The 19,588-nt window shown below is 41.1% G+C and overlaps 1 protein-coding gene across 1 annotated transcript in view; it reads left to right on the plus strand.

The window, feature by feature from the left end:
- Positions 1-19,588, plus strand: part of LOC135219232 (vacuolar fusion protein MON1 homolog) — a 169,035-nt gene that overhangs the window by 103,786 nt on the left and 45,661 nt on the right. Inside the window, exons 4-5 of the mRNA XM_064255825.1 lie at positions 8,376-8,551; positions 15,930-16,050. Of these exons, the coding sequence (XP_064111895.1) occupies positions 8,376-8,551; positions 15,930-16,050 (297 nt within the window). The remainder of the gene's footprint in view (positions 1-8,375; positions 8,552-15,929; positions 16,051-19,588) is intronic.

The raw sequence follows: 19,588 nt of genomic DNA on the forward strand, positions 1-19,588 counted from the left end.
ATTGTCTCAAATCAATTATATACTATATTGAAATAAAAAGACAAAACCTGACCTTAAGAATTGCTTAAAATAAAAATTAAATTCGAATGATAAAATGAAATTCTGTAGTAATTACTTAGCTAAGTGTCTACTCAATGGCAACTTGAATTTTGAATTGTATTGCATATAGTAGTATTTAGGCCAAAGGCCAAGCACTGGGACCTGTAATGTCATTCAGCTCTGAAACGGAAATTGATAAAAACATGCAAATAGAAAAATCTTGCAGCATTATCAATTCTTATTGTTTCCTTACCTGTTAAGAGAGCTATAGAGACAAAACTGCCTCTGGCACAGGTACTCTGAACTTAGTAGAGGTGTGGTGTTAGACCAGGGTCACCTACTACAGAGTGGGGACCTTACAGCAAGGAATTCACCAAGCACTAGTAAAGCACAGACATTGCCCCTGCCCTAGGCACAGTAACACGAACAACATAAAGCCAGGATACCGACAAAACTACCTACACCAAATATTAAAAACCACCACCCTACCAACGATTCTGGAGGGTATCCAGTACCAAGTACGTTAGCCCCAGACTCCCCAAGGACTCAACACCGATTTTCAAGGTGAAGAGCAAGGTAGGAAAGAATGCTTCCTATGCTTCTTCTCCCATTACCATGCCAGCCACCACAACAGACCCAAGGTACTGCATTCATTAAAAATAGTTTCCACTTCTTCAAAATAACAATTTGCAACAATTGACTTACATTTCCAGTAAGTGGACTGGAGAATGGAAGCCAACGAAAGATTTTATCTGAAGGCCAGAGATGTAGCCACTGCTTTAAATGTAGAGCCTCCACTGCTAACTGAGAGTGGGAATCCTGAATGAGGTCTCTAAGAAAGAACGAAAGGGCGTTCTTAGTGAGAGGATGTGAGGGGTCCTTAACAGACCACCACATGCTATTGGAAGGTCCATAAATGTTTTCAGTCCTGTGAATGCAAAACTTCAGAGCTCTCACTGGACAGTCTCTCGTCTCTTCATCTTCCACTCCTACTATACTAGAAAAGTTCTTGATGGTAAAAGAACAATCCCAAGGTTTCATAAGATTTTCATTCTTAGTGAGGAAGCCTAAAGTAAATGAGACGAAAGCACCTCCATTAGAGAAACCAACTCTCTTATCTATGGCTTGAATTTCGATCACTCTTGGCCAAGGCTAAGGCAATCAGGAAGTGTCTTTCTAGTCAAATTCCTAAGTGAGGCAGAAGCTAGAGGTTCAAAAGGAGGACCAGGCAGCCATTTCAGGACTACATCCAAATTTCACAATACCTGCCGAGTGCCCTTACATTTGCAGGTATCAAAAGACTTAATCAAGTCTGATAAGTCCTGATTCGAAGACAAATCTAATCCTCTGTGCCTTAATACAGAGCTTAGCATAGCCCTATATGCTCTGACTGTAGAAGACAATCCTCTAGAAGAAAATCGGCGATCTGTCACAGATGTTTGAGAAGACTTAATTTCTTCTACACCAAGATTGGAAAATGTTCCACTTGTAATGGTAGACGGAGGATGACTTTCTTCTATATTTCGAGAACGACTCTGCATCTGCTCATGAAAAACCCTTTGCTCTGAGGAGTCGGACAACAGTTTGAATCCTGTCACAGCCAGCATAGATAATCCTTGGTGGAAATTTAGCATGTGTGGTAGTCAGAGCAGTTTTCACCTTTTGGGGGAGTAACCTGGGAAAATCTGCTAACAGACTTACCAAGTCTGGGAACCCTGAGAGGTCAGAAAGGAGCTATGAGGATCATTGACACATTCTCGTGTGACTGGAACTTTTGGGGTGGAATGGCATAAAGTTCCTTGTGCGACCAGTCCAGAAGCAAGGCATCCACTGGCCATGCTGCCGGGTCCGGCACTGGAAAGCAAAAATGTGGAAGCTGATGATTTCTGGCAGTTGCAAACAATTCGATCATCGGTCTTCCCCACAACTTCCAAAGATCTAGGCAGACCACTGGATCCAGAGTACATGCTGCAGGAATGACCTGATTGTGATGACTGAGTTGGTCTGCTAAAACATTCATCCTGCCTTGCACGAACCTTGTCACTAGCTTTGTGAAATTCGAGTGGGCTCAAAGGAGAAGGTCTCTCACTGCCTCGCAGAGAGAAAGAGTGGGTCCCTCCTAGCTTAGAAATGTACAAGAAACTGGTTGCGTTGTCCGAGTTGCACAATCCGTTGAGTCGGGACTAGTTGGGATTTTTACAGGTTGATTAGAAGGCCGAGTTCCTGAGCTAACTTCAAAGTCTTTCGTAGATCTCCCATGCAGCTTAGTGCTGTCGAAGAGCAAAGAAGCCAATCATCCAGATAAAGGGCAATGTTGACCCACATCAGATGTAGTAAACCCACCAGAGGAGCCAGAATACGAGAGAGCACTTGGGGAGCCATAATCAGTCTGATTCATAGGGACTGAAACTGAAAGACTTGGTCTTTGAAGACAAATCTAAGGTACTTCCTTGAGTCAAGATGAATGGGGACATGGACGTACGTATCTTGCAAGTCTATGGAGACCATCCAGTCCCCTCTGTGGATGGAAGCAAGAATCAAACGATTAGTTTCCATTTTGAACTTAGTTCTCAAGACATAGACATTCAGTGCACTCAAGCCTAGGACTGGCCTCCAGCCGCCTGAAGACTTCAGGACCACAAAAAGTAGATTGTAAAAGCCTTCAGTCTGTGGGTCCTCCACTCTGTCGGTCACTTCTTTTAGAAGAGCAGACACCTCATCAGCCTGAGCGGATTACTTCTCTGAGCCGAGAGTACGCCGTCAACTCAATGGGTTGCTTGACTAAGGGTGGATGGTCGAAGAACAGAATAGAGTATCCCACTCTTAGGACCTCTACCACCCATTGTACTGCTCCTCTTCTGCTCCATTCTTGCCAGAAACGATGGAGTCTGGCACCTACTGCTGCTTGGGATAGACAGTTTTCATTGCTTGGGGGTGGACTTGGAGGAAGACTTCTTAACTGTTTTGATTGGAAAGCAGACATTTCCTCAACCTGGATTGCTGTCAGTTTGCCACCTGAAAGGGCAACCGTTGCCAGGAAAACTTAAACCTAGGGACAAAAGATGGAGTCTCCCTGGAATGCTTGGATTATTGGGAGAGCAAATCTTGGGTTAACTTCTGCAAGTCAGAAGCGATCCCTCCAACATCATCCTGAGGAAAAAAGAATTCGTGAACCAGCAGTAAGAACAGAAGAGCCAATTTCTAGACTGAAGTCACTCCTTTAGCCGTGAAGAAGTACCACAGCACACTCTTCTTAAGGATGCACCTGTCAAAGGTAGAAGCGATTTGGCAGGAACCATTGCTAATGCCTCTAAGCAAGCACGGGAGAACTCGTAAGTACGAGAGAACTCCTAAGAGGTAAGAAGACACAGATGGAGAAATTGCAAAAGCAGCATCCTGAATTTTCCTACCAAGGGAGCCAATAATCCAGTCCATAAAACTTAATAACTTCTGAAATCTTAAACAGATTTAGGAGGAGGTGGTCGATCTCAGCCAAAGAAAACTTGATTTTTGCCACCATGAAAAGTCAGTCTCAGAGAAGACTCCAGAAGTCCTGAGAAGTCCCCTTGGGCAGAGGCAGAAACACCCAAAGAGGGAGACTCCCCAGTGAAATAATACGAATGTCTTCTCTTAGCCAAGCAAGGAGGGGAAGAGAAGACTGCCTTTTCTTGTGCTCTCTTTTCTGCTAGCCAACTTTTGACCTCACCCATAGCTTTCTTGGTTGAAATAGAAAGCACTAACAGAGAGATCACGAGAGACTGAAGAAACTTTACTCATCTGAAGAGTTGTAACAGGAGGGGAAGGAGTAGCTGGCTTGAAAAAGTTGAGATAACTTTTCAAGAAAAATTGCAAAAGAGCCTCATAAGCTGTTGGCGATTTAGAATCTTCTGTAGCAAGCTCTTCCTCTTTCACAAAAGATACAGGAGACAAATGAGGGTTAGCCTCGCCAACCAAAGGAGAAGACAAAACACGAGGAGCCGTGAGCAACTCAGGTTTAGGTGGAAAAGGGAGCTCTAGTGCTAATGGGCTTTCCTGCACTGTTGAAGTCCATGCGTCAAAGTCTCAGGTGCCGATGGGCATTTATGCATCAACAAGGGATCCGTAGTCAATATACGCTTGGAAACAGGGACATGGCTAATAGAAACAGCACATACAGGAGCCACAGCAGGAGACAAATCACGCCCTGGTGTCCTAGGCTGCTCATGAGCCGTAACTGGTACAACCTGAGGAGCCTAAGTGACACTGGCACCGAAGCACGCATCGAACTCGGATGTTTACATCTCACTACAGGTAGGGAAAAGTCTCCTGGAAGTTTACCAGAATTATCCATGAAAAAAGTCTCTGGGCTATCCCAGAAACTACAAGAAGGTTTAACCTCCTTTAACTTCTTCAGCGTAAGGTCAAGCCCCTACTGGTCTATCATTCCGAGACTCCTCGAGCCTTCAAGGCCCACAAAGTGCTTAAGGAGAAGTTTCCAGTGATGTGGAGGGCTAATGCAAAAGCCTGGGTGACGAGGCTTTTGTTCACGGAGTGGGTAAATCTGTGTTTCAGGCCGACAGTGAAGAAATTCTTGGAAGAGAAGCGCCTCCCTCTAAAATGCCTGCTGGTGTTGAACAATGCCCCTGCTCACCCTTCTGGCCTCGAGGAAGATATCCTAGCAGAGCATTCCTTCATCAAGGTTCTTTATCTTCTGCCTAACACCACCCCTCTCCTCCAGCCCATGGACCAGCAAGTGATATCGAACTTTAAGAAGCTGTATACGAAACATCTTTTCAAGAGATGTTTTGACATCACTGATACCACAAACCTCACCTTGCGTGAATTTTGGAAGGAGCATTTCGATGTTGTGATATGCATCCGACTCATCGACCAAGCTTGGCAGGAGGTTTCGAGGTGAACCTTGAATTCCTCGTGGAGGAAACTCTGGCCTGATGCCGTACCCGCCCGAGACTTCGAGGGATTCGACGTGGGCGAAGCTGGTGCTGCAGATTCAGAAACAGTTGACGATCCTGAAACTGTTTTGCAACCAGATCTTGACGAGATCGTTGCACTCGGCAAGTCCATGGGGCTGGTCATCGACGAGGACGATATCAACGACCTTCTCGAGGAGCAGCAAGAGGAGCTTACGACGGATGACCTGAAGGAGTTAGAGGCCATGCAACATAACGTTGTTCAAGAAGAGTTATCTAGCAGCAGCGAGGAGGAGGAGGACGACATTATGACAACGGCAGAAATTAAGGATGCTCTAGCTGCTTTTCATAAGTAGCAGTCATTCGTTGAAAAAAAAGACACCCCGAAAAGGCTTACACAGGTCGTATGCTTGCGCAGTTCGATGACGTTTGCCTGAGTCGTTTCAGGAACATTGTGAAAAGTAGGCAGAAGCAATCTTCCTTGGATAGTTATTTTTTAAAGAGGCCTTTAGTACTAGCAGGAGTAAGCAAAAATTAAGAACCAAGTGATACTAAAAAACAGAATGTTGAAAGTGGTGATGAAGTTAAAAAAAAAAAAAAAAAAAAAAAAAAAAAAAAAAAAAAACTTATGTAAAGTATAAAAAAGTAAAAAAAAAATGTAGAAATAAAAAAAAGACAAAAATTTTTTTATTTTAGTTTTTTGTAAAGTTGAGTGTTACAGTTTTGTTAATGTGTCTCGTAAAGTTAAGTGTACGTACGTATCTGCCGTTTGTCCTCCTCCTCTGTCGCCACTTTCGGAGATAGCCTCACTCGAAAGGTAAGCTTCCACATTTTACTACATACGTACAGTATTTCTTGTATACCATGTACACTAATACACTTCATTTACAGGTAGTTAGTAGTACATTTTAAGTTAGGTATTGAATGGTCCAAATTGTTGTAGTATTTCATTGTTTATAGGACAATTTAGCTTTATTATGAAATTTACAGGGGTGTTTTTGGAGGGCTTGGAACGGATTAGCCATTTTACTTTATAAAACACATTAAAAAATGGCAGAAAACTTTTAACGCTAAGCTTTACGAAACGCATTAACAAATGACAGAAAACATTAACACTTAACTTTATAAAAAACTTAAGATTAAATATCTTTTTTTTTTCTTTTTCTGATTTTTAAATCTTTTTTTACTTTTTTATACTTTACGTTTTTTTTTTGCAAAATTTCAATTTCTACACCACTTTCAACTTAATGTTGTTCGTATCACTTGGATCTTCCTGTTTGCTTACTACTATTAAAGGCCTATTTTAAAATTAACTATCCAAGGAAGATTGCTTCTGCCTGCTCTTCAAAATGTTTCTGAAATGACTCAGGCAAACATCATCGAACTATGCAAGTATACGACCTGTGTAAGCCTTTTTGGGGTGTCTTTTTTTTCTACAAATGATTGCACCTTATGAAAAGCAGCTAGAACATCCTTAATTTCTGCCGTTGTCATAGGGTCGTCCTCCTCCTCCTCGCCACTGCTAGAGAACTCTTCTTGAACAACGTTATGTTGCATGGCCTCCAACTCCTTCAGGTCATCCGTCGTAAGCTCCCCTTGGTGCTCCTCGAGAAGGTCATTGATGTCGTCCTTGTCATAGACCAGCCCCATGGACTTGGTGAGTGCAACGATCTCGTCAAGATCTGGTTGCGAAACAGTTTCAGGATCATCAACTGTTCCTGAATCTGTAGCACCAGTTTCGCCCACGTCGAATCCCTTGAAGTTTCGGGCGGATATGGCATCAGGCCAGAGTTTCCTCCACGAGGAATTCAAGGTTCGGATGCATATCACAACATCGAAATGCTCCTTCCAAAATTCACGCAAGGTGAGGTTTGTGGTATCGGTGATGTCGAAACATCTCTTGAAAAGATGTTTCGTATACAGCTTCTTTTATCCCGACAAGAAGCAGCCTTTCCATTTCATCGTACACATGGCTCCTCTTGCTGGACAAAATAGTGACGCCCTTTGAAGGTGTAGCTGCTTTGATGGCATCCTTCTGCTTAAGGATGGTGCCTATTGTCGACGGATTTTGGCCGTATTCCTTGGCGATCACACTCAATCGCATACCAGCTTCATATTTTTTAATAATCTCCATCTTTGTCTCCGAAGAAAGCATCCCCTTCTTTCCTACTTCAACTTTCTTGGGACCCATGACTACATATATACTGTACGTAATTAAGTTATGTAGTATGTATATGTATGAAGTAAAGTTCTCACACAACACGATAAAGCAGTACTACAACGAAATCACTAACGAATTTTCGTTAATAAACTAAATCGTATAGAACGAACGAAATCCGCGTGTTTACGATACCGATGATGCTGCAAAGTGGCTGAAAAAGCACGCTGCTACATAGATGCAAGATGGGATCATGGGAGAGATACTGACCAATAGGAGAGAAGGATCTTATGGCGGTGACTAGCATCAGGAACCAATGGGAGAGCGGGAGGGTGGTGGCAAGTCTACTCAGTTGGCAGCACGCGAGTTTTAAAATTGTTATCGTTGGTACGGGCGAATCTCGAACTTTACAGCAACAAACTTTCGTATCTTGAACAATTTTCGTATGTAGAGCCGGAAAAATCTTCGTATATGCTTTCTTATCTCGAGTTTTTCGTAAGTTGAGCCTTTTGTATCTTGAGGTACCACTGTGTATATATATATATATATATATATATATATATATATATATATATATATATATACATACATACATACATACATACATCTATACATATACATACACATACATATACATACACATACATACATACACATACATATACATATATATATATATATATATATATATATATATATATTTAACTTATTTAATTAGAAGGTAGGATAAACAAAGAGATGATGGAAAAGAGGTTAGGAAGTCCCACGAAGAAGAGGAAGATGATATCAATGGAGATTAAAATTGCCATTGTTAAAATGTTCTGGAAAAAGGTGACTTTTCTTTCTTTCTCTCGATCGATTGATCGATCCCAAGGTTTACCTGTAAGTCCATTGAATCTGGCATTAAAAATTTGTAGAACTACAGTACAGACCATATTAAAGGATTAGGCATATTAGATTCCATATTTTTATTCAAGAGTTATTACTTAATAAGGTAAAATATCTGGCTGTGACCCTAGTCTGGGGCACTGTAAGGTGGATTGTGGTGCCTGCAGACTTTTGAATTGTGGTTATCAACGATTTTCAGTTCCTGTGAAGCCCCATGATATCGTGAATTCAGTTGTTTTATTTATTATTTTTTAATATTTTGTTATACAAATCATGAACAAAATCTACAAGGAAAGTTTGTGATGTGTTTGCTATAAACAAAAAGTGAAGAAACCGTACTGTCTGGTTATGTTTTAGTTAAAATACTTCTTTTATTACAGAACCTTGTATTTGGATTGATTATATGCCAGAACCAGCTCATATCCTTGGTGCGTATGAAAAAGTTCCTGCTTCATCCAGCTGATCTACATCTTCTTTTTAATCTTGTAAATGCTACAGAATCCCTCAAGACAAGCGAAAACTGGATGCCTATTTGCTTACCAAAGTTTGATCCAAAGTGAGTGAGTTATTTTAGTTGTTTCATTATTCTCTCTCTCTCTCTCTCTCTCTCTCTCTCTCTCTCTCTCTCTCTCTCTCCTCTCTCTCTCTCTCTCTCTATATTCATATATATATAGAATATATTATATATAAATATATATATAGTACACAGGCAGTCCCCGGGTTAAGACGGGGTTCCGTTCTTGAGACTCGTTGTAACCCGAAAATCGTCATAAGCCGAAACATCATAAAAAATACAAAGAAAACCTTACTTTTAATGCTTTGGGTGCATTGAAAACTATGTAAACTGCATTCTTATTGCATTTTTTATCAAAAAACGTTCAAATATTGATTATTTTGCATTTTTGGTATCATATTACTTCTGCCAGATGAGCGTTGTGGGCGTCGTAACCCTGGAAATAATTTCTGATGAATATAATTGAAAAGCGCCTTAACCTTGGAATGTCGTAAGCCGAACCAGTTGTAACCTGGGGACTGCCTTTATATGTATGTAATGTTATATGATATATATATATAATATATAATATATATATAGATATATATATATATATATATATATATATATATATATATATATATATATATATATATATATATATATATATATATATATATATATAATATATATATATGTATGTATATCGAGCTACAAATGTCTTTTAATATCTAATTCGCTCTACCTCAGAATTCATATATGTTTAACCGAAGGAGAATTTATTCAGCGATAATAGAATTGCCAGCCGACGGGCACGAACTATCGACATCTTCAATTCCAGGACTGGCAGTGAAGCCTTAGCCAACCCCGCCACCGCAAGAGATATAAGTTTATGCTGCCTCCCATCTCAAATACCTGCCGCGCTCAGGTATTTTTAGTTCTAGAGACTGCATCAAACCCATCTCGTCCTCGGTAGCGTGGTAGTGCTTTTGCCCGCACGTAGTCATTATATAAGTCATATCACATTACCGTGATTCATATACATATATCGAGCTACAAATGTCCTTTAATATCTAATTCACTCTACCTCGGAATTAATATATTTTCATATGTTTAACCGAAGGGGAATTTATTCAGTGATAATAGAATTGCCAGCCGACGGGCACAAACCATCGACATCTTCAATTCCAGGACTGGCAGTGAAGCCTTAGCCAACCCCGCCACCGCAAGAGATATAAGTTTATGCTGTCTCCCATCTCAAATACCTGCTGCGCTCAAGTATTTTTAGTTTTGGAGACTGCATCGAACCTATCTCGTCCTCGATAGCGTGGTAGTGCTTTTGCCCGCACATAGTCATTATATAAGTTATATCACATTACCGTGATTCATATACATATATTGAGCTATAAATGTCCTTTAATATCTAATTCACTCTACCTCGGAATTAATATATTTTCATATATGTTTAACCGAAGGGGAATTTATTCAGTGATAATAGAATTGCCGGCCGACGGGCACGAACCATCAACATCTTCAATTCCAGGACTGGCAGTGAAGCCTTAGCCAACCCCGCCACCGCAAGTTTATGCCGCCTCCCATCTCAAATACCTCCCAGCTTTCAATGCCTCCTTTGAAACACAAGGGGCGTTTCGAGACTTTAATAGACACGCAAGGGGTAGCAGAACCAGAGGTGCTTTCCAGCAGAGAGCTGGCTCTAGAGGCAGAGGCTTCAGAGGAGGCAGAGGAGGCAGAGGAAGTAAGACCTCAACCAGTCAATGAGTCTCTGCAGGTGGGCAGGAGACTGTACCTCTCCCGGGACCATTGGACCTTTAGCATGTGGGCCCACAGTATTTGTGATTCCGAAAAAAAGGTCCTGGGTGGGGTGGAAATGGAAGAAAGGGCCTCCTCCTCCAGTCAGTTTTCATCAGATTCCAACGACAGACCTTCTAGACTATGCCAAAGACCTTCTTCAAAAGAAGGCAATAAAGAAAGTCAGTCACCTGAAATTTCACGGACGTTTGTTCAGTGTATAAAAGAAGGACTCGGACAAACGAAGAGTGATTCTGGACTTGTCACGTCTCAACTCATACATTCAATGCGACAAGTTCCGCATGCTAACCGTCTCGCAGGTGCGGACCCTACTTCCGTGTGGGGTCGTCACCACCTCTATCGGTCTTACAGACGCCTACTATCATGTACCGATAGCAAGAAACTTCTCTCCATACCTAGGCTTCAAACTTGGAAAACAAGCTTACTCGTTCAGAGTCATACCATTCGGGCTCAGCATAGCGCCCAGAATATTCACCAAACTAGGAGAGACAGTAGTACAGGAACTAAGAGCTCAGGGGGTGATGTTAGTAGCTTACCTAGACGACTGGCTCATTTGGGCAACCAACGGCGAGGAATGTCGCAAGGCAACAGCCAAAGTAATAAAATTCCTAGACTACCTGGGTTTCCAGATAAACAAGGAAAAGTCCCGTCTCATTCCGGCGTCTCGCTTTCAATGGTTGGGAATCCAATGGGACCTAACCACACACAAACTACCTCTTCCGCTAAAGAGAACTTAGGTTCACTTCAGTTTCCTTCAATAACAGATGTTCTGTTGAAAGCCAGACTGAAGGATATCAATTGGGTATGGCGGAAAAGAGCCAACAACAAGTTCAGAGACAAAATCTCCTTGATTCCGCCAATGCTAAGGAAAAGACTCCGCCCATGGACGGAAGTCCGGAGTCTTTCCAAATCAGTGCCACTACAATTTCCCCCGCCGTCTCTGATAGTCCACACGGACGCCTCTCGGAGCGGATGGGGGGCTACTCTTAGTACAAGAAGGTTCAAGGAACATGGTCGACAACATTCCGCCAGTTCCACATCAACGTACCAGAGGCAGTGGCCATTTTTCTGACCCTGAAACGACTAGCTCTGACCAGGAACATTCATATCAGACTAGTCTCGGACAGCGCAGTGATAGTTTATTGCATAAACAGAGGAGGCTCCAAGTCGAGCCAAATAAATCATGTGATGATTGCAATTTTTTCGTTGGCAATGAAACATCATTGGCACCTGTCAGCTACTCACCTGGCAGGAGTACGGAATATCATCGTGGACTCACTGTCCAGGACAACTCCGCTGGAGTCGGAGTGGTCCTTAGACACAAAATCATTCCACTGGATTTCCCAACAAATCCTGGGCCTTCAGGTAGACCTGTTCGCCACGGAGTCCAATCACAAACTTCCGTGTTATGTGGCTCCCAATCTGGATCCTCTGGCTCACGCCACAGATGCGATGTCCATAGACTGGAACAATTGGCAGAAAATTTACCTATTTCCGCCAATAAACCTCTTGATGAAAGTTCTACACAAACTCAGATCTTTCAGAGGACAGATAGCATTGGTTGCACCCAACTGGCCGAAGAGCAATTGGTTTCCTCTTCTACTAGAGTTGAAACTCCGTCCCAGACGGATTCCCAACCCAAAACTGACTCAAATAGTACAAACTCACACTGTGTCAGCTTCCTCAAGAATTCTGAATGCCCTAACTTTATGGACTTCATGGAGTTTGCAGTACAGAAGGATGCTAGTATTGACCCACTAAACACCCTGTTCGTGGAGTCAGACAAAAGAGAATCTACACTCAGGCAGTATGATTCGGCAGTAAGGAAGCTAGCCATCTTTCTAAGAGAATCAGATGTCCAGAGTTCGAAAAAGGCCTAGCTGCTAGTACCATTACTACGACTAAATCTGCCTTGAGGAAGATTTTTCAGTTTGGCTTTAATATTGATTTAACAGATTCGTACTTCTCGTCTATCCCTAGAGCATGTGCTCGTCTGAGACCGGTAGACCGCCCTCACACGGTTTCCTGGTTTTTAAATGACATACTCAGGTTGGCTTCAGATACTGATAACGAATCATACTCATATATAACCCTTCTCAGGAAAACATTATTTTTAATGAGTCTGGTCTCAGGCGCCAGAATATCTGAACTGTCGGCTCTCTCTAGAGAACCAAATCATATTGATTTCCTCCCGTCAGGAGAAGTTCTGCTCTCTCCATATCGGAAATTCTTAGCAAAAAATGAAGACTCACAAAACAGGTGGTCTCCATGGAAGATTGTCCCTCTTCCACAGGACCCATCATTATATCCTATTATTACATTAAAATCTTATCTGGGCAGAACTTCTAAAAAGTCTTCAGGTCCTCTTTTTATTAGAGAGAAGGGTGGAACCATTTCCTTGAAGGCCATCAGACAACAAATTCTTTATTTTATTAAACAAGCCAATCCGGATTCAGTCCCTCATGTCCATGATATCTGGGCAGTGGCTACCTAAGTTAATTATTTTCATCATATGAACTTCGAGGGTCTTAAAAATATATATGGGTTGGAAATCCCCGACAGTATTTAAATGCCACTATCTGAAAAATCTTGAGGCCCTTAAATATTTGGCAGTGGCTGCAGGGAACATTGTTTCCCCTGATACGGCCTAGTTATTTAACTCTAAATCTATATTTTATTATTTTGCTATTAATTATCTTTTGGTACTCGCTCTCACCTACCTGCCTCGCTTGTAATCCCTGCCTTTCTGCCTTTTGTTCTGGACTGGATTGCTCATCAACCCACTCCTGTACATGTACATAGTTCATTAATATATTTGTTGTTATGTTCATTACCTGTTGCATTTTCCCATGATAGTATGGATTTGGTCATATTAGGTGCTTTTTACCATTTGTAATTTGTTATCCTTACCTTGGTTATTAAAACAATAATTTTAAGAAAATTTTCATTTTCCTTTCATATAAATTTTTTTTTACATTTTATTTCCAAGCTTGTATGGCCAATTCTCTGTTACTATTTCACTGGCCGACACAGGTCGAGCCCAGAAAAGGGATTTTGACAAAGGAAAAATCTATTTCTGGGGAAAGACCTGTGTCACCCAGTGAACCCATCCCTCTCTTTTTCCTTTCCCCACCCTTTTAGCTGGCCCAAGCTTGGGTGCATATTTCAGGAATGAGGGTTTCTGGCAGGGGTAGTAGTAGCGAGCGGAAGGTAGACGACGTAACGTCACCTCTCTAGAGGGGGATTTTGAGAGAGGAGACTTCTAATTGGCAAAGCATCTGTGATAGTGGTTTCCACTCGCCCCTGTGCTATACCGACACCTTATGAGGGTGAGCGAGCTGGAGGTAGTAACTCTAGCATTCTATATGGCTTTTTTCTCTGGTATATTTAGCATTTATTTATACCCATAAATGAGTGCTATAGGGACATTTCACTGGGCGACACAGGTCTTCCCCCAGAAATAGATTTTTCCTTTGTCAAAATCTCTTATATATATATATATGACTGGTAAAAATGTTCTTTAACAACAGAATTCCATCTAATAAAAGGAGCCCATAAAAACACCAAAATATAGAGAGAAAAGTACTATATTTCAGAGACTGCTGTCTCCCTCTTCAGGTAGATGAATGAGAAGTTTACAAAAAAGGTGGTATTTATACCAAGAGGTCCATCCACAGGCAAGCCCATTTAGGTCACCCCCGCTGATAATCTTCCTTTAATCTTCTTTAAGTGTTGGTTGAATGAAAACCTTGTCGATTGTATCTGAAATCCATGCTCCTTTTTAGATGTTCATTACCTGCCTCTCTTTTATTAAGGCCGATTCCATCATTTGACTCTTGTACTGGCAGTTGCTGGAATTTGTCTTGTGTAATTTATAGTAGTAACTGCCGGTACAAGAGTCAAATGATGGAATCGGCCTTAATAAAAGAGAGGCAGCTAATGAACATCTCAAAAGGAGCATGGATTTCAGATACGATCGACAAGGTTTTCATTCAACCAACACCTCTTGGTATAAATACCACCTTTTCTGTAAACTTTTCTCATTCATCTACCTGAAGAGGGAGACAGCAGTCCCTCCTTCTTCTCCACTTGCTGGTACCAGTCGAGTGAAGACTCATGATGTGCATGGAATGAGCACATCTCTTGCCTTCAAGAAGAACCTCTCTGTTACCCAGGTGATGGAAGCTGGCACATGGTCTCGCCCTTCCACCTTCACTAGGTTCTATTTTAGAAACTGTACCCACAGCTACCTCGACACAACTGACCTTGGTCCTGTGGTAGCCGCTCAGCAAGTGGTTTAGTTGCCTCCGTGCCCTCAGAGGTCGGAAGTATCGAATCGAGGATCGAGGTTCCGTATCAGGGTGGGGGTGAATGTGAAAGTATGACTGGCCTATTTTTTTTTCACCTTATTCCCTTTCTTGGGGCCACAGCATCGAAACCCGTTCTCCATCACCGGTTTTGATACTGGTAAGCAATCCATGTCTGACTAGTGGTTTTTCTGTAGACACACAGAAGTCAGTCTCCACACTTCTTTCTGAGGGGGAGTGTGCTGCAACCCAACAAACCCGTTATAATTATATTGCCTGGTTTTGGTCACCAGGGAAGTTCTACGCTCATGCTTTGATGCCCAGGCTGTCAGCCATCAGGCCACATTTACCATGGCTCGTGGGGTGAAAGATCCACGACCCAAGCTATAAGCCTAGGTCCTGGCATCCCGGGTTCCATTCTCAGCCAGTGAGGCAGGACTTCCATCCCTACCTTAGGATGAGTCTCCTAAATAAAGGACAGAAGGTTTGCATACGGTATAGAAAGAAATGACATTTTTGAAAGTAAAATGTATTTTTCTCTAACCATACAAACCTGGAGTCCTTTACTTGTATGGTCCCGCCAAACACCCACCCTTGATTCAAGGGTCAACATCACAGTCCTGGCTGTAACCAAATTGAAGACTCAGTGAGCTGGTGGGGAGGTGGTGCTTCCCCACAGCCGGGGGCCAGGTAACTACCAGCCCAGTAGTTACTACCTTGGTTTATAAAAGAATGAATTAGCCAGTAGTTTCAGCTGAGCTGCAATCTATCCTAAGTAAAGGACTCCAGGTTTGATGGTTAGGGAAAAATACATTTTACTTTCAAAAATGTCATAGTGTAATACTTACCTGACCTGAATGATTTCCGCCTTCCTCCCCACTTCAGTTTGATAGTGAATGACTCAATTGAGGAGGCAGGCCTCTGGTGGCCGGTATTTGCAGCAGCATTGCCAACAGTAACACAGGTAACTCATTTGGCTACATTTTACCTGCAGCGTTGGTAGCACTGACAGTTAAAAGTACAGTTAAAGAACCCACTTTGTTGGTAAATCTGTGGGGATATAGTTCAGGCTGGTCAGTGACCAGGGCTAATTCAGGTGTTCAGGTAAGTATAACAATATTAGTTTTATTATGAAAACTTCATTTTTATTACAAAATGCCAAATCATTTTAGGATGCACTCATCTTGAAAATGGCTTTCTTGGTGATTGCATGTGTCTTGGTCAGTTTTTTTTAAGGATAACTGATTGTTAATGTTTTTATATAATATACTATAGTTCATTGCTAAATGCTTTTCTCTTTTCAGTGGATATTTGTATGGCCATGTTTCATATCTTGCTGATGATTGTGAGGCGTGCTTATTGTTGTTAACTGTTGACAAAGAGCAGTTCTTCACCCTGTCAGAAGCTAAGCAGAAGATTGTTGATGTAAGTAAGAAAATGATAACCTTTAGGCTGTGTAGTTACCATACTGACTCTTGTGAAACACTGATGTAATATAGTGGTGATTTTCGCCTGAATCACCGATTTATTACTTAACCTTTTTTGGTATCATAACTGCATTTTAATACTTTGAACTGGTCTTGTTATTTCTGCATGGGTTTCAACCCAGCTGGATGTCATTGTCATTGTTGTTTTGGTACAAGTAAGACCACCTTTTGGGGATGAGACTTGTATCCAGGTGTACAACTCAAGAATTATTAGTCCACTAGATGTTATCATACCTTTGAAAACAAAAATAACTCTGACACCTTCGAAATGAGCATTATTTGGCCTCTAATTACACAATCATAAATCTAAAATAAAGGATAACCTAAGTTGGCCATTTAGGCAACAGTTGCCATACCATCCGTCCTTACGTAACTGAATGCAGTCATTTTAGTGTTGCTATATGTAGTATGAAGACTTGGCTTATCAAGTATCAATTGTCTTTGCACTTGCTATTAGTAAACACTTGTTTGCATAACATTTTTTGCTGCATTTTGCAGCACAACCTTGTTTTCATTGACTTCTTGTAATTTTGTCTCAATGGCGTTCTCTGTTATCACATGATGACCTGAATTTAGGATATTTATACCCTGTTATCTCCATTACATCTCTTGGACTAGCCTTATGTAGTGTATATTATTCTGTTGGAGTCAATACTTGATTAATTGTTTTGTGAACATTTCTAGTGTATTTGGGTCTTCAACTTCCCTCTGTTGCAAGTTGTGTTAGAGAAATTCCCCTGCATTAAGACCAAAGGTTTGTTAGTTATGAAAAATACAAACTGATTAAAAATTTATCCTTTTCAGTATGTTAACTAGCACATCTGTGTATGTTGCCTTGTTCTGTACAATGAATGTTTCCTTGCTCAGTCCCCTTGTGCTTATTGCTTACAGTAATGTGCATTTTGCATTGCGGATGGTGCTGAAGGTTCTTTGCAGTGTCCCATTGGCCTAAGCTGCTTTGCTTTGTACTCATCAACCATTCCCCTAGTCTCTTCTCACTTAGCTGCCTAACTTTTCAACATTGCCATGTTCTGCTATCAGCTCTCATTTAAGATCATATCCTTTGAGTGAGCTTTGTGAAAGTCTAGAAGCGTGATACTATTGCTCTGATAGTGTTTTATTATTATAATAATTTTAATAATCCTTTTTCCAGTCAGTTATCACTGTTTGGCATATTTAGCTTGGTATGTTGGGAATCTTCTGACCAGTGAAAAAAACACCCTAGGAAACCATAGAAATTTGTGAAACGTAAAAGGTAAAAAAACAGTACAGATGGGCCCAAAGAGATGTTTTGTAAAACTTTTAGTATTGTCTGCAGAGTGCTACTCAATGCATACTGTGGACACTAGCCCCTTACAGGGTCAGCTACTTCAAAGCTTTGTAATACATATGTAGCATTTATAAAATTGACATCTCTGCAATCAGCAGACCAAGACTCATAAAATATCCTCGTGGCAGAAGCACATGTTGATTGAAGGCCGTGCATGTCGTAATGGCTGGTTTTGGTGATCATCACCATGAAATGCATGCTTGGGGTCACAAAAAAAAAAAAAAAAAAATGATAGCGGCTCAATCACACATTTGTGATTCAACAATGCACAATGTGTAACTGCCAAAAATGTGCTAATTACAATGTAATTACAGTGCAACCAAATCCCCATGAATTGCTACAGGGCCATCAAGTTTGGCGATGTGCACCAAGTGATGGCAGATGTTTTAATGGATGGTGCATGTCGCAATTGTGAGTTAACGATTTGTGCAATCTATGGCAAGCGGCGAAGCCATTGCATCAGTAGCAATACCATTGTATAAGCGTTGCACAATGACAGTTGGCATGAACTGACTGTGTATGTGTTGGGTGGTGTCACGGATCCACCATCACTTGTTGCAAGTTGTCAACCTCGGCAATGCAGTAACAATCCATGGCGATTGTTGGAGATTTGGTCGTAATTGCATCGTAATGGCATCCTAATTAGCAAATTTTCGTCAGTAACAATGTGCATGGTCTTGAATCGCCAATGTTTGATTCAGCCATTATGAATTGAGTTTATAATAATTCAACCTTGAAGTAGTAAAATACACACCAAATAGACCTGGGGTGCATTGCCAGATTATTCTTTTGTTATAACCATTGCTAGTTATTTCAGTGTTTTAAGTTTATCTTAGTTTAACCAGACCACTGAGCTGATTAACAGCTCTCCTAGGGCTGGCCCGAAGGATTAGATATATTTTTACGTGACTAGGAACCAGTTGGTTACCTAGCAACGGGACCTACAGCTTATTGTGGTATCCGAACCACATTGTATCGAGAAATGAATTTATCACCAGAAATAAATTCCTCTGGTTCTGCGTTGGCCAAGCCGAGAATCGAACTTCGAACCACCGGAATGGTAGCCGAGCGCAAAATGCACTCGGCCAACGTGGAACTAAATATTCCAGTGTTGAGAGTTCACAAATCTCCGTTAGTATAACGTGTTCATCCCATTGATGAACTTAGAGAAAATTCAGAGCCATTACATAGGGGCTTTTGATGTGGACACAATTGGAGCAGTATGATGGGAAAAGATTTGGAAGTTATTCAATGAGTCTCAACTTTTCCTTAACCCTATTTATTTCGTTAATAGTATTACAAAAAAGAAAATTAAATTTTCTTGTCATTGTAATTCTTCAAAAACTCATCCTCTTATACCGAACTTAACTTAATACTACCTCGACCCCCTGAAGAACCTAAACCAAATTCTTAACCCTAAATCTATAGTGTTTCCTCCCTAACTATCAGGAGAACCTTAACTTAATTAAACCCTGCTTTCAGTAAATCAGAAAGCAATTATTATATATTCTTTACTTCATGGTTCTCACTGTCAGCATCTATTTCATTAACTTTTTTCACTTCCTTGATTGACCTCAAGCAGTCTTAATTTTTTTCTGTCTCCCTTTAGGAGGTGATATCCCCTTTTCCATACACTATGTATACTTAATTGAGGCTTCCACCTGAGCCGGGAGCCCATAAACTTTTTATAAACAACTCAACAGTGTCCTGACCAGGTGCCCTTGTTTCTGCAATGTGGCTTAGTTTTCTGTTTCTTCAGTCTAAACATTACACTTCCTTGCAGAAATTGAATTAAAGTGTAAAAGCTGAATGAACCACAGATGTGCCTTTGGAAATTTATTCTTGATTTCCTTCCCTAGCATGGTATTATGACCACTTATGTCTTATCTGCTTTTAATCGCTTTTCCTCTTACTCCATCGGTACTTTTCTGATTCCATTGGCTGGTTTCAGCCTCTCCAGCTCTTAGCCTTATTTGGTGATTGCCAATGCAAATCCTATTTATATATGTAGGCTCCCAAGGTTCAGGTGAAGGGGAGCAGATCCTATCTTAACTCCCTCACAAAGGCAAACTGCAAGTAAAAAAGAAGAAAAAGAAGCATTAATTAAGATCACTTTCTCCTAAAAACAATCATGAATAATAAAATA

Source organism: Macrobrachium nipponense, chromosome 1 (genome assembly GCF_015104395.2).
Source record: "Macrobrachium nipponense isolate FS-2020 chromosome 1, ASM1510439v2, whole genome shotgun sequence".
NCBI classification, from domain to species: domain Eukaryota; kingdom Metazoa; phylum Arthropoda; class Malacostraca; order Decapoda; family Palaemonidae; genus Macrobrachium; species Macrobrachium nipponense.